This window comes from Sander vitreus, chromosome 14, assembly GCF_031162955.1.
Source record: "Sander vitreus isolate 19-12246 chromosome 14, sanVit1, whole genome shotgun sequence".
In the NCBI taxonomy this organism is placed as follows: domain Eukaryota; kingdom Metazoa; phylum Chordata; class Actinopteri; order Perciformes; family Percidae; genus Sander; species Sander vitreus.
Genome location: NC_135868.1, coordinates 4,914,573 through 4,930,639, shown reverse-complemented (window position 1 = coordinate 4,930,639; position 16,067 = coordinate 4,914,573). Strand labels below are relative to the sequence as shown.

The 16,067-nt window shown below is 44.6% G+C and overlaps 1 protein-coding gene across 1 annotated transcript; it reads left to right on the top strand.

The window, feature by feature from the left end:
- Positions 1 to 357: 357 nt before the first annotated feature.
- Positions 358 to 15,434, top strand: LOC144529263 (uncharacterized). The gene is made up of 5 exons (XM_078268263.1): positions 358 to 402; positions 1,716 to 1,719; positions 1,826 to 1,887; positions 3,347 to 3,517; positions 12,240 to 15,434. The coding sequence occupies exons 1-5, from the start codon at positions 358 to 360 to the stop codon at positions 15,432 to 15,434; spliced, it is 3,477 nt and encodes a 1,158-aa protein (XP_078124389.1).
- Positions 15,435 to 16,067: the final 633 nt, after the last annotated feature.

Sequence of the window (16,067 nt, the reverse complement as noted above, 5' to 3'; positions counted from 1 at the left end):
TACTCATCTGGATTGAAACAGCAAACATTCCGTGTAAGAGTAAAAAAAATGACATAACATTATTTATAATACGTTTATTTGATTCACAGCTGCTACATATAGTGTTTTGACCTCGACAACCCAACTGCATATTACCGCACACTTGCGACTAGTTAACTTTCTAAAGCAGGCACAATCGCTTGTTTGCTAAGAGTCGGGTCGGGACTCAAACACTGAATGAAACTGAATTGAATTGTTCCCAAATCACTGCCGAGCTGTCAAAAATCACAGAATGAAACATGAATTTAATTATAAGCTGTGGTTTTTTCCCCCTCAGTGTTTTGCACGTCTGCTTTTTTTTCTTCATTTGTGCAGACGATGCCCCCCCCTCTTTACTCCGTGGCATTTTCCTCCTCTGAGCAGGTGAGAGAGGATACAGCTGAAATTCTGCCTGTCTGTCAGCTCTTTGTCGGGGAGATTTCTCCCAAAGAGCAGCTTTGTGCGCCGCCGGCTGCCATGATTAATGTATTTACAGGGAGATAAAGGGAGAAAGGCGGAGAGCCGGACAGGGAGAGAGAAATCAGCCAAGCACTCATCGAAACTCGATGAATTAGATTACAGGAGTGAGCCGCACACAGAATCAACATGCGTATTAGCGTCTATTGTTAGGGTCTGCGCGGGGAGCGGGGCGAGATGAGGCCGGGTCGATGGAGTTGAGCCCGGTTTAATTCAGCTGTCATGAACGTTTGAATTCCCACACATGACTGTCAGGGAAGTGAAATGTGCCACACAGTGATTCATGTCGGAGGGAGATTTGTGTTTTGTTTGAGCGGATTTGACGTTTCAGTCAACATTGCCAAGTCCGGGTGGTCTAATCCGCATGGCAGGACTTTAGGAGGGGTTTCCAGACAGCGTTAATTAACCCAGAGGTCAGTTAATATTGTAACTCTGAGCATTGGGAATTGGAACTACCTTTGCCTGGGACATCTTATGAGTGTGTGCATGACAGTGTGTGTATGTGCCAGTTAGTATGTGCCTCTGAAACCGGCTCAATGCACATCTGTCTACATAAGTGTCTCTGCACATTTTATCCTGCTTTTTCCTTTAATGGCCTTTTTTTTTTTGTGTGTGTGTGTGTGTGTGGGGGTTTTGCCCCCCTTTTCATCATCCATGATCTGTCGCGACGATCTGCCCTCAGTGTGCCCGCCTCAGATGCCAGGCCATTTCACAACCTGCTTCAAAGGGCTTTTCTCACTTCCAATTCCAATTTTCTCTTTTCAATCTCAAGACTTTCTCTGCAAATTTCTTTAGCCTCTCCCCGCTGTTCCATTTTTTACCATTCATACTTTATATTTCTGTGATTGTAATTTGTAGCCTACGACAGATGCACGTTTCTGTGTACTTCATTATTTGCTTTGTAGTAACGGAGACCCTGTACTTTCATTTCACCATCTATACCAGTCACCATGTTATCTTTCCTCGGTTTGCTCACTCCCGTCAGTTTCACTTCCCTCTCTTAACATCACACAAAAAAGGTTTCATTCACTCCTCGCATTTCTCTCCCACATTCTGCATTTCATCATCTGACCCTCTCTGTATCTTGCCTTCGCCTCTCTTCACATCTTCAGCTTTGCTACGCTTGCTTTTTTTTTTCTTCTCCCTCGGGGATCAAACACCTTGCTCTCATAACAAAAAGGCAGTAATCCCCTTTAAATCTCTTTTATGTTCTCCTCTAGTTCTGTACCGTTTTAACTCCTCCCCTATTGTCTTTTCTATCTTATTTCATTTTCTTCCAGCTTCTCTTCTTTTTGACCTCCTTGTTCTCCCTCCATCTTTTCTCTTGCAGATGAGATTGATATGTTGGAGCGTCTCTGGCTGTCGGGTATCTGCCACAATGATAAGATCGAGGTATGACGTCTTATACCTTTTCTCCATCAACCTGACACACAAGTCAGCCTCTGCTCTACATGTAGTCCAACCTGAATCATGCTCAGCCAGTCAGTGAGATACTCGGTGGGATAGCTGTCCAATCAGGCTAACGTCACAAGCGCTATCCATGGTGCTGATCCTGCTGTGACCCCCCCAGGCCAGACACATTATGCACATTATACACATTGTGTTGTCTTCCCGTCAACCACGACCAAAACTCTTTTGTTATATATAAATATATAATTTATAATTAAAAAAGTGTTTAAAGCGATAGTACTTCAGTGTTTGAAGCCACTTTTTCAGTTTATAGTTTACCTAGTTGTGAGCTAGAGTGAATTGTTTGTTTTTTTTAAAGATTATTTTTTCAGGCATTTATTTCCATAGGACAGATGAAGACATGAAAGGGGAGAGAGGGGGGGAATGACATGCAGCAAAGGGCCGCAGGCCGGAGTCGAACCTGCGGCCGCTGCATCGAGGAGTAAACCTCTATATATGCTCTACCAACTGAGCTAACAGGGCCACTGAGCTAGAGTGAATTGTCCGACAACCTATCATCACCTTTAACCTCACTGAGAAATGTGAAACATATATTGATTGAATGAGAAAAGGATGATTTTTCTAATCTTTAATCTACTTGATGAAAGACTACGTAGAAAACTGATCATTAATTTAAAACTGATGCTTAAAGTCGTCACAAAACCCAGAGTTTCTGATTCTCTGCAGAGCTTGTAAGCGGATGTTACATGTAATCAAAAGTAACCTGTCATCTCGCCATTTGACTACGCGTCCACATTGCTGCTTGCCTTCGTTCAATGTTGGCATGCTTCCAAAACGCAAGTAACCGCTGCCTGATCAGAGGTCGGCCTGCATTTTGTGGTTGCTTCCTGTAATTGGTTTGGATGACAGTCGCACACAGGTCTCGTAAAGGAGGGCCAACACTCTGTTTCAGGGATGTATCTGCTGTCTGTGGTGTTATACAAATCAATAATAATTATTGATTTAAACGTGAATGCAGCCTGGCAGCAGATGGGAGCTACGAATGTTGAAACTGAATAAATTAAACAGGCTGAAAAGCTTTTTTGTTTGATAGACCAGGGTTTCTGTGGTGACTGACATGTTTTGGTCTTTGCATGAGTGTTCAGGGGCTCTAAAATATCACAGATGGGCGCTCTGACATCCAGTGACAGCAAAGGAATTCTCTATTGTACTGCTGGTTGTAATTAACTTTTTATCTGCTGTCTGGGAGACAAACTGGCCCTAGTTAGTGATAAATCTCCTCTCCTGTTTCATCTTGGCTCCTCTCTTCTCATATGCTTTCCCTTTACCTCTTCTGCCTCTTCCTTTTACTCATGCCTTCTCTCTACTCTCACCCCCTATAACATTTGCCATTCCTCTCCTTCCATCCCATCTTCCCCCATCCGCCCCTTCTCCCCTCCAGGTGATGAGCAGTAAGCTGGACATAGACAACATGGCAGGGGTCTTCTACATGCTGCTGGTGGCCATGGGCCTCAGCCTTCTGGTATTTGCCTGGGAGCATCTGGTGTACTGGAAACTACGGCATTGTGTGAAGCGATCTGGAGGGATGGACTTTCTCCTGGCTCTCAGCAGGGTGAGATAAAGCGGCAAAGACACACACACACACACACACACACCTCAACATCTAGTTTATTGGCTCACTATTGAAAAAAACTAGAGCTGTCAAACGATTAATCTTTTTTAATCGCGATTAATCACATATTTTATTTATTATGATTTAAAATTTTATTATTTTGCATTTCAGATCAGTTTTTAAGTCCATATTAACAATGGAATCAAATTAATGCAAAGAAAGTGACTTTATGAACTGGATTTTAAGATTTGTAATTATTTACCGTAAACAAAAGAAAAATTTGTGAATTATTGCACAATTCCTCCAAGTACCTAACTAAAAAACAAAAAATCCCTATCCTTACCAGAGTCAATATAGTGTTTAGTAACTCCTAAATAATGTTGATTACTCACTGATGTCCAGTGATCACCGGTTAATGAGACAGCGTTTGCAGCACCTTGCAGCAGTTCCAGTGTGGCTGCTTTCTCCGTGTCATACAGGCTGTGTGTGGGGCTGCTGTCCACCTCGACGGCAACGGGACGGGTCAGAACATGCCAACCGTAGTACGTCTTTAAGACCCGAGTCCTCTACGATGCTGACAGGTCTGCAGTTAGTTGCCACCCGTTTCGCAAGAGCTGTAGTCATTTTTTGGGATTTGGTTTCATCCACAGGTCGGCAAGTAGCACTCTCCAAAATACTGCTTTGCCTGAGTGGGTAGCATGCTAGCGGCTAGCATCACATTAACTGAACTATATGCTTAGCTCCGTAGGTGGTAGATCAAGCTTGACGTGCTTCGGTGATATTTTAATTTGGCTTTACACAACGTGCATATGTCTTTCGACTTGTCTACGAGCTGTCCGGGAGTTTTGGAAAATAAAAAGCTCCATTCAGAGTTATTGCTGCTGTGTTTCTCCATCATGCCTGCAGCCTGCAGCAGCAGGATGTGTTACGAGGAAGTGGCAGCTTGATGATAAGTAATGGTGCTGCAAAGGGTCAAAATAGTAGCCTGTTAGGCACGACGCAAAGCCGAGTGAAGTGTCAAATAAATTAATAAATGCCAGCTTGTGAGCAAGTGAGATGCTTGCTACAGTTGCATTTCTAGTGATGAATCAGCGATAACAGTTTATTTCTCTGATTCACGGTCATGTTCTAACGCCGCTCGGCCCGCACCCTCTCTTCAGTCACTCTCTAGCTCGCTTAACCATATAACTAAAACTCTGCCATTTCCACCAGCTAGCAGTTGATAAGAAATAAAATGGATTCTGGATCATTTTATTACTATAGTTTATGGCTGACTTTACAAGCTGACTTTGCTATTGGCTGTTGAAACAGATGACGTCTCTTACGTTCTAAAACCAGCCTCTGCGACTCGACCGGCTGAGTCGCAGCCACGCCATCAGCTGGTTTGAGTCAAGCTGAGACGGGCCGCTGCAACTTTTCCCTGCAACATTCTAAAACGGTTTTGTCATCGCAAATCTTTGGTCTGAACTGGGCTTAACAAAAGATGAAATTCAACATGGTGAAGGCAAAGCAATGAAATCAGAAGAATATCAACTGTTAGGTAAGATGTGACCCAGCATTGTGCCCAAGAAAGAGCCCAAACAATGATTCTATCCCAATAACACCACAATATGTTCTGGTAAACCATGGCTGTTTTCAAAATCGCCTCCTACAGACGAATGCAGTATGCAGTGACTGATGCATACTGCGTTCATCAGTAGTATGCACTATAAAACAGTTACATTGATTGATTCTGCAGCATGCTAGGCCAGTCTGATCCTTTAGAACAAGCTATTAAAGCACTGAACAAACAAAATCACACCACTTTTGCAAATAAAAAATACAACTTATTGAGCTTGGATTTTGTTTTGTTTATGACCAATGTTTGTTCACTTTACAGCATCTACCATAGGCCTACAAACTGAAACTTAACTTCTTAAATCTTTATTTATGTGAAATAACCAAATACAACAGTCAATAATTATGAACTGAAATGTTAGATCTAATATATATACATGTTAACATTTTAGGGCTGTCAAAATAACGCGTTAAAAAAAATAACGCAGATTAATCCATTCCATATTGACGTTTGACCCGGAGCCGTTCTAGCCACCATTGGACTGTAAAATGAAGGAGGGAGACGAGAATGTTCTGCCTGGATCATTAATTGGAACATTTACTTGTAAAAATCTTCTTCCTGCCAACCCTGACCCGAAATCTGGTGCCACTGATATGTCTGTGCTTCTCTCTGATGCTCTGAAACATAAACACCGCTGCACGTGACACGAGTTAACACTATACTAGTCAGCAGCTAACGTTAGCCAACCTCTAGCTAGTAGCTGGATTAAACACGGTTAAAATGCTGACAGCTAACGCTAAACGGTGTAAAGTGTGACTGTGTTTTACTGTAGAGGATTCAACACCGGGATGTAACAATCTGCAGTTGCCGTCGGAGAAACAACACAGACGGTGCGTTCAATGAAACCGGTAAACTACAGCCTCGTGGTGCATTTGAAGTTATTGTAAATGTCCTTTTCCCATCTGGTGGTTGTTTTTGTCGTTCAACAGCAATTTACTAGTGAAATAAGTTATTGTTATTGTTATACATTATTATTAAATCATTTCATTTTGACCATATGGCCTTAGCAATAAACAAGCCGTTCTTTAATGTCACCAACCTTTTTTTTCTTTTCTTTTCTTACTTTCTTAAAAAGTATCGGTTCAGGCACCGTTAATTATGTATGCGATTAATTTCAATTAATGTGTGTGTGTGTGTGTGTGTGCGACTGACAGTGCGGCCAGCCAGCTTGTTAAAGTTACGCCCACAATCGCTTGTGGAGCTTTTTAAGTCCAAAAAGGCAGATACCACAGATTCACGTTAATCTTATAATGGATATTTGTGTTGTGTTATTTAAACAAACAATCGGGGAAATGAACGCCTCTTGTCCTCAAATCTCTTGAGAGAGCTCCAGCCAGCTGACAGCGGGGTCTGTGAAAGGTGGACAGGCCGGACGGCAAGCCAGCGACCCCGGCAGGAGGCTGTCACGTCAGACTGTGGAGCTTCTCAACTGCACGTTTGATTTCTCGCATAAAAACATCTCAGAAGTGAATTTAGTGATGAAATAGCAGACAAACGTTGTGAAATATTTCCAGTTGTTGGCCACAACGCCAAGTTGGTCTGATTTTTCCCGGCACTTTGCATTGTGAGATACAGTAGGTGAGAGATTTGTCCCGAGGCATACTGGAGATTTTCTCCAAATCAGTACAACATCCGGGTATTTTTGGCATACTGCAGATTTTGCTTTTGTTTGCACACTACATTTGGGCCAAATCTGTACGCAATGCTAGTATAGTATGTGGTTTCGAAAATGTGTACTATCTCACATCCTGGTTTTTCTTCGGGGTGGATCCCAGGCGGCAAGATTTCAAATTAGAACATACATCACTTGGAGAAATGGATGCTTTTGTATAGTTATTGTCTAGAATGCATATCACACCACCTTGTGAAGTTTTGTGCAGGGTGTAGTCATCCTCTAGACTGGCTAAACCCAGCCCGATCTGCCGGCGATTTGATTTCCCCCTGCAGCTCAGGCTGGAAACCTGTACGTTTATCTATCCTGCTTCCGTTACAAATTTGCGGGGACCAATCACAAACTGGCTTATTCACCTGGCGCGCTATTGGCGTGTTTAACACGATGACGATAGAGAGGCGACCAAGCAGCTTCTTGTTTATATTCAACAAGCTGGCCACCGAAGCGCAGCACTCCATGGCAGCAACCCGTTGATGTCGCTGCTACGTCACCCGGATCGTTGGTCTGATTGGTTGAAGGACTATCCAATTGCGTACAGAGTCATTTTAACTATGCACCTTGATCACACCTCTTGTGCAGATAGAATACAGACTCCCCAGACTAATGTTCAATCTTAAAAGATTGAGCTTGGTCTAGTGATAGCCAGACTAGTCATCCTCAAGACACATGAAAGAATACCTGAGAAGAAAAAAGAAAAAGTAGAAATATAATTTATCTCCTTCAGATTGAAACAATTCCAAAAGTTCTGCCAGGTGGTGAGAGAACTAAAGGAAGTAAACTCTGTTATGAGAGGTTTTACATTTTTTACTTCCAACCAAGCACTACAGCAGCTGATCTCTCTGATTTACACACCCTAAACCTGAGAGGCTTTAACTAGTCAGCGAAACAACTGCTGATTCATAATACCGTGCTTGCGGAGCATTGGTAAGCGATTTATTCAGGTGCAGATGTAATGCTAGACTGAGAGCAGACTGTAGAAGCTTTTAGGAGCTCTTGTTCTCTCTATGGAATAGATTGTTTGTAGCCATGAAGTCCACTTCATTCAGGAAAATAGAGATGTATAGATGAACCAAGATTAATGAACAGTTTTCAGATACAATCAAGATATGGATTGCACAAAAGTAGGGGCCACTCAATAGTACTGGTACTTGTTTCTGGCACAAAGCAGGGCGAGTAGAAGGTAGAGCCAAAAAAAAAGAGAAACATCAATGGTGTCTATCCTTGGCATCGTGCCAAGGGTCCAGGGCAGAGTGATCACTTAGCTGTCGCACAGCTATTTTCTTTGAGAGCCAAAACCGTTTCTGTTCAGCTCAGGGTCCTGGAAATATTTAGTACAGGTCCTGAGAAAGACTTTCAGGGCTTTAGGGAAGAAGGGGGGAGGGTTTAGAGGAAAAGACCAAGAAGGTAATGAGGGAGGACACAGGATGAAATGAAAGAAGGGATCATGGTAAGATGAGGTAAGAAAGGGATGGAAAAGAGATGAATGCTGTGATTGGGGAGGAGAAGTAGGAAGGTATAGGGGAGGGAAATGTTGAGATAAGAAGAGAAGAGAGCTGGCCGAGGAGGCAGCTGTGAGTTTTGGATGGCAGAGGCAGTGGAGTATAGCAGGCAGTGGCGCCTGCAGCAGTATTCCTGTACGCACCGCCTGTAGTTTTTTGGTTTCTGTGAGACATTGTGACACATCTATAAGTTTTCTCTGCACTGATTTGAGTGCTTCAATAAACCAGTTAAGTAAGTGGAATGGTTAAGTAAGTGGAACATTACAGTGAGCATGTGTAGCCTAGCTGTAACTGTGATTAATAGACCACCAAATCCAAAATTAAACCGCGCACTGGACAGTGTTTTCTTATTTTCATCCCAGAAATTGCACCCAAAACAAGGTCAGTCGTCCCTCAGATATGACTACATTATTTTGTGGTGTATTTGGCCTTCTGCGTGACTCTTATGCAAATATAAGCTACTGTATGAAAGCTTCAATGATGATTGTGTTAAGCCGTTCTATGAAACAAAATCCTGCCGGCAACACTGATAGCAGGTGTTGGTGAGAGGCCAGAAGGAGGGAAAGAAACGACGGGGGCGTGCTAGACAGAAGACTGTTGAATTAGAAAACAGGCTTCATAGAGCACTGGGGAGATGGTGTGTAAGAACCACTGGCTGTAAGGGTGACACAATCATGTTGGAATGACAACAGCAGCTTGTGATTTATTACCTCCTCCTGCCTGAAAAAGCAGAGAAAATGGCTAATTTATACACAGCGGAAGAGTCTTCTTATTGCACTATAAAAAGGAGGGAAATGGGAATAACATTACATCTCTAACTTTTGACGTTGTGCTTCCGACATATGAGGAGACTAAACTAAACTCTAATTTCAACCTGCAAAAATATGTAATTGCTTTTGCACATAAAAAAATCTGCAGTTCAAACTATGCACTATAGTACCTTAGCTAAGATCGTGAAGCACATTCTAGCAAGTTAATTATATAAACACGAATTTCAGTACAAGTCAATACACATTATGAGATAAGACACAAGAAGGTGCAAAAAACCTGGAGGTGGCACAGATTAGTAATGATTACACAAAGAGCAATAGACAAAGAGGACAAAAGGAAATGAGAGTTTAACTGTTAAGGTATGCATCTAGCATAATGTGGAATAAAAATGGAATTTCAAATTAAACGCATGCTTGCAAGTCAGTTTAATGAAATATTCATTACTATGAATATTTCACTATAACAAACACCTTACAATAATGGTAATCAAAAACAGCCACTACAGCACTTCTAATCAAACATCCAAATCAAGAACAAAATTCTGCTGTATGGAGTTTGGCTTGAGTCCAACACAGACCACTTCTAACACAATCTTTCAGCGCAAGCTACATTTTTACATGAAAGCTATGGTGGCCGACCGGGGCTAACGCACTACAACTTAAGAAAACGCACGCAAATAGACAAAACACATGCAAATTAAGAAAACATCTTCAATAACTTGACCACACATGTGCAGCATTCAGCAAACACGCTGCAAATACACACAACACAACCAAATGCACAAATGCACTGCAAATACACCCAACGCAGCCAAATACACAAACCCCGAAAACAAATGGACCAAAAAAAACACTGCATCCAGTTTACACAACGGAAGGCGAGGTTATGTCAGACAGAGTGGATATTTTGTTTTCCTAAATTAGTTTTTTTATCCGTTGCCTTCCTCATTCCATGCAAAGGGCAGACCAGTTAGCTTCTATCTCTCAAGCTATATGCTGCTTTAAAGCCTCTGCAGCTGGCCTCTGTGGCTTGCCTTAACCCAATCAGTGACTCACCCAAGTTTCAATTTCACAGTGTGCTGCGCCCCATGCTCTGGGGACTGTGGTAGCACTTCTGCCGCTGGGACTGCTGATTCATGTGTCCGGAAGGGCCATTATTACAGTCTCTCCATCAGATCTGTGTCCCGGTGGGGAACAGAGATTTACACAAGGCCCCACACGTTTTGTCATTAAGATGTGACAGATATCGATGGATATTATGAATCATCTTCACGTTTGAAGAATAATAGAGTCTTTTGTGATTTACATGACTCGCCCCAGGACTGCTAATTGAGTCCCATCTATCTACAGGGAGGTGTAAATACACAAAGGTAGCGGGGAAAGAGCACATGGGCACAGTAGAGGTAGCGTTGCTCATCTCACATGATTGTATAATTGATTGATTCTGCTTGGGGATTAAACTTTAAAAAGATGTCATGAGGAGCTAGTAAGTTACACTGACTCTTTCATTTCATGTTTTATTCATATCAAACATTGTTGGATGTTGCTGCTAAGATGAAAAATAGCTGTCTCACCATGCACGTTTGGAGCAGTTCATTAAAAGCAAGTGAGAACGATCTTATTTCAACTCAAGTGGCGACAAATAACAGCACCGAGACGTGAAAATGAGATTCTCTGTCCTGATTTGTCCCAGTCAGCCAACTACAGAAAAACAAATTGTACAATTTTGTGTGGATAAGAAGATGAATCTTGACTTTGATGATGATGTCCATTTTTAACTTTTTCCTTCATTACAAAAATCACTCTTTCAAGGCATTTTTAACTCTAAAATCTTAATTTCACAAATGTTTCTACACAGACAAATACAGACACTAATACTTATTAATACATTACTTACTAATACACAAATTGATTTCTTTTGAAATAATCTTAGTGCACTGGCAGATCACTTGTCACTTGGTTTAAGAAAATGAGGCTTTTAGGAAAAGTGTTTTTTCCTCACAACGAACAGAGAGAAACGGTGCAGCCCACCCTAAAGGTTTAGTAACTGGTTTGAGGTCTGTTTTTGTTGCCACTAAAATCTCTAACCTTGTGATGGCAGAAAATTCTGCTTTGGTTAATTTCAAAGAAAATAAAAAAGTCCAACTTAATTTGTGCACTGGGGAAAGACAGACTGAAAAGACAAGAACCTTGTTAGGTCGCGGTTAAGTAGGCAAGCTAGCAGCTGAGAGAAAATGTGATTCTCTTAAAATTAAGCATCTGTCACCTAGTGTTTTATTTGCACAATGGCAAAATAGGTTCTGTAGCATTTGCTCTCCCCCGTTGTTTTGACTCCTCTCCAGAAGCCATATAGTCCTTCGCAATTACTTTTCACCGTGCTTTTGGCGAAAAAAAAGTCCTATTCCAGCTGAGTGATGTTTTGTTTGCTGAAAACTCCGTTTGGTTTGATAGTTTGAAAATTGACACTCCAAGAAGCTCGGTAAACTCGGTCCAAAGTTTCTCCAAAACTCTCACTAATATTTAATGGGCAGCACTCCCTGCTGTCTGCCTTTATAGGACATGTGGTGACACAGAGAACCAGAGGTAGAGGGAAGAGCGATTTCCCAGCATGCTGAAACACAGAATAAATAAAGATAGAATATTTTCTTCTTTTCAAACTGGGAAATGTGTTGAGCTGACAAAGTTACACAGTCGGTGGTTGTGCAATGTACTGAATCAAGATAGAAAATAGGGTGGATAGAGGATAAATAAAAAAACATAAGTTGTAACCCAGACAGATATAAAGCCTCTGTTTTTGCAGCAACCTGTCACAGATTTAATTGGATCCTCTTTGAGGTATTCTTTAGCACAGCATTAATACGTTGTTTTTTATCGAGACATAGAAAGACTCCGAATATTGCTATTGCTATATACTATTCTGTGTTTTACAGCTACAGACTTCTTTACAGTAGTACAATATAACCACAAGCTCTTTCCAAAATAACTAGAAAAACCAGGAGTGTTTAGACAGTGTGGTAATTTGTGGGGAAATCAGTGGCGATTTTAGACCCTTTTTAGGGGGCTCAAGCCTCTCTCTCTCTCTCTCTAACAAACACTGTTCTTCCTTATCATCCTTGGCAGCCTGCTCGTCTAATTACAATCTCTCTTTTATCTCTCAACCCAGGGGATGTACAGTTGCTGCCAGTTTGAGGATGAGACAGCACCAGGAGGTAGTAAAAGCTCCCTGCCCCAATACCACACCATGACCACCATGAACACCATGCCTACTGGATCCCAACACCTCGTTACAGCCACAGTAAATAACACGGCTGCCATTGCCATGGTGCAGCAGCAACAGCAGCAAAAGCACCACCAACAACAGCAACACGGGCCAACCTATACCACCATGTTACCCGGATCGCCACCAACTATAGGACACTCAGCAATGGCTCTGGGACCCTCCAACAGCCCCTTACTGGAAGGCCCCATGCCCTGCTCCACCTTCCTGCCTCGCCATGACCGCAGACTTGCTGTTGTTGATCGCTGGAACAGGCCAAAGCCAGAGCAAGTCATGAGCGGAGGCAGTGGTGGAGGATTGGGTGTTGGGGGGATAGCAGGAGGGATCACTGAACTTCAGGTCCCACAGTATCAGCCGAACCTTGGACAGCACTGGAGCCTGCAAGTGGCAGGTGGAGCAGGGGGAGGGGGTGACACAAGTCTAGATGAATATAAGCGCTACTATGGTCCTATAGATCCAGAGGGGCTAGGAGCTACCTCTGACCAACAGGCAGGGGGCCCCCAGCAGACTCCCAAAGCCAATCCGCGAGGCCCCAAAGCCTCAGGGATGCCACGGCCGCCTCCTAAAGGCCTCCAGCAAGGCCTCCAACAAGGCTCCCAACAAGGCCCAGGGCACTTAATCTCCAAGCCACCTCCACTGATCCCATGTTCACCACGAAGGCCTCCTTTCTGGCGACGGGGAAGCCTCACTCAGGCAAGGAGAAAAAGCTCAGGAGGTCCCCTGTATGAGAATATACTCCCTCTGGGGAGACGAGGAGGTGGGAGGTATGGAGCAAGCGATGGAGGTGGAAGAAGAGGGCGACGTCCTCCACCTCCTCCTCTGCCTGTTCCCCTTTCCTCCCCAACACACACTCCCACCACACCCTCCTCCCCATGTCGTTTCTACTCCTCCTGCTCCAGTGCCTCATCCTCTTCCTCTTCCTCTACATCGACCTCATCCTCTTCTTCGTCCTCTGTCTCACTGTCTCGGTCAAATTCCCCGTCTTCTTGCTCCAGTGACAGCTCCTACAACTCCTCGTTGAGTTTCCGGTATCGAGCAGGTGACCGGGACTTTACGGTTGATGACGATTATGACTCAGATCTGCTTACAGAGGAGTCTAGCCTCCTCTTAGGGTCACGGAAGAAGATTCGTTCACGTCGCATGTCATCGCGCTCGCTGCCGTGCAGCCCGCCACCTCCACCAATCCCGCCCAGGAAGCCCCGCCCTCAAAAAGATTATGGCAGAGAGAGAACAGGCAGCCAGCTGGCCCAGTTACAGGAGTGGTGGGCATCATGGGGAGAGAGAGAGCGATTGAGGGCAGGAACAACGAGCCGGGGAGATGGAACAGTTAGTAGACAGGATAAGAGACACCACAAAGAGAGAGAGCGTGAGAGGAAGAGGAGGAAGAAGGGCCGAAAGAAGAAGAAGAGGGAGGAGAGGGAGAGAGAAAGGGAGCGAAAGCGGCGCAAAGCAAAGAAGAGAAAGAAAGACGATAAGGTGAAGAAGAGAGAGCGGAAGAGGTCTGTGCAGGAGGGAGGAGATGCTGAAAAAAGGGAGGAACTCAAATCAGGGACCACAGATTACCCTTCATACCCACCCCTGAGACGAGAGTCTTTTCGGAAAAAGAGTGAAAGCTCAATCCGAAGCTATGGATGGAACATCTCAGGTGAAGAGGAGAGGAAGGAAAGAGAAGAGAAGGAGAGGGATGATGGGCAAGAGAGCAGAGGGAAAGAAAGACAAATCAGACGAAGGAACAGCAAGCACTATCATAGCTCCAGCACTAAGCCTTCGACGTCTGTCAAGTTCTGGGGAGGGGTCAACCCGTCCTCCGTCACCATTCCATCTGCCTTTCTGCCCTTGTTGCCTGTCTCCTCTAAAAGGAGGAAGAGTAAAAGTTCAGACAGGGATGCTGTAGGAATGGAAGGAGAGAGGAGGCCATTGCTAGGACGCGACGGAAGAAGTGAGATTCACTCAAAGGAGGGGTTGTCTATCCACGAGTGGGGGTCCGAAGTAGAGGGCGAGGGAGAAGATTCGGAGCTGGAGAGGAGGAAAGCAGATCGTGGAAAGAGACGTGGAGGAGGAAGGACAATGTCCGATGAGGAGCGGGACCGTGATAAGGTAGTCGGGATATATTCTGATGATGATGGTTCTTCAGGAGAGTTTGGAAAGTTTGAGAGGTACTGGGAGGATCATGAAGGCAGGGCAGTGGGAGGGATTGGTGGGGGTGGTTGGTTTTTCAGCACCTACCCCTCCAGGGAGAAAGCCGGCAGCATCAACAGTAGAGATGATCTGTTCCTGGAGCGAGGAGAGAGGTGGGGGACAGCCGAGAGTGGATGGGGGTCTGGTGGAGGTCATGGTGGTGGTGGAGGAGAGAGAGGGTGGGGATCGGGATCACAATGGCCCCCGCCTCCTCTCACACCACCACCTCCTCGACGATACTGGTCCGTCGACAAACTCCACATGCAGGATGAGAAGAAGAGCAAGCGCAAGTCAAAGGAAAAGGGAAGAGGGCACGCTGCTTGTTCCTCCTGTCATTCCCCCCGGCACCATCCGCACTCCCATTCCTCCAAATGGGCCCGCGTAACCTCGCGAAGCCAGGAAGAGCTGTACCAGCAAAGCCAGAGTTTTGGTGGGCCCCTGAAGCCCAAACAGGAATCCTCATCCTCCACCAAACCTGATCGCTCACAGAATCCATCCAAATCTGGCAGCCAGTCAAACCTCAGTATCCAGCAGCGGACACAGAGAACAGATAGGGATCGAGATCGAGGACGACAATCGTCCCCGCCTCCGAGCCTCTTACCAAACTTGCCACCCCCGCTTCCTGCCCTTCCAGCTCCTCCGTCCTCATCTCACCCTAGCCACGTTCCTCCCCCCCCTACCTCTTCCTCTTCCGTATCCTCTCCCTCTGTGGTGTCCTCAACCCCAGGGGCACCCCAGCCCTCCTCCATGGCTTCGGCAAGTGCCAAACTACAATACCAGAGGTTGCGCTCTGTACCCCAGCCCCAGAGGTTCCCTCAGTCTCCTCATTTACCCCTCAAAGCCAAGAGTCTTTGCTCACGAAGGGGCTCAGCCCATTTCTCCAGTGTGGAGAGCGAAGTCTGAAGTTCAACAAGGTATCAAAAGTCATAAGGGACCCCTGCGAGGCTGAGGCTAAGCAGGTGATCTGAATCTGCCCGGCAGCAAACATGGGTGCGCAGCCAGGTCAGTACAGTGTACGCACTGAGCCCTTTCCCAAAATTGTGCACAAAGAAAGAAAGAAGGAAACAAACCAGAGAGCCAAACAAACCCAGTGGGGTAGGTCAAAGGAAAACGGGAGCAATCTTGTGCTAACTGTTTTTTCCTTTCATCCCTCTGTGTGTGAAAGACTACAACCACAGCACCATCTTGCATTCTGAACTGGGTTATTAACGAATACACTAAAAGCAAATCAGACATCAAAAGTGGTACAACTGAAGGAGACTCCTTTGCTATAGACAGTAAGAGATGTTGAAGTAGAGCAGTGGTTTGTATTCAGAGGATTCGTAATTCTTACTGAGGGCTCAGGAACTTTGTAGTACTGCTCTCAGAAGCCTTTAACACAGAACAGTGTTCTTATATTTTTCCCTTAAACAAATCGCTTACCCCTATTTTCCTTTTTCCTTAACAAACTGTTTACACCCCCGCAGAACTGTGACACCCTCCCGAGGCTCTTTTGTTGTGTATGATCATTACCCTCTTGTTTAGAGGGAGAGGAGG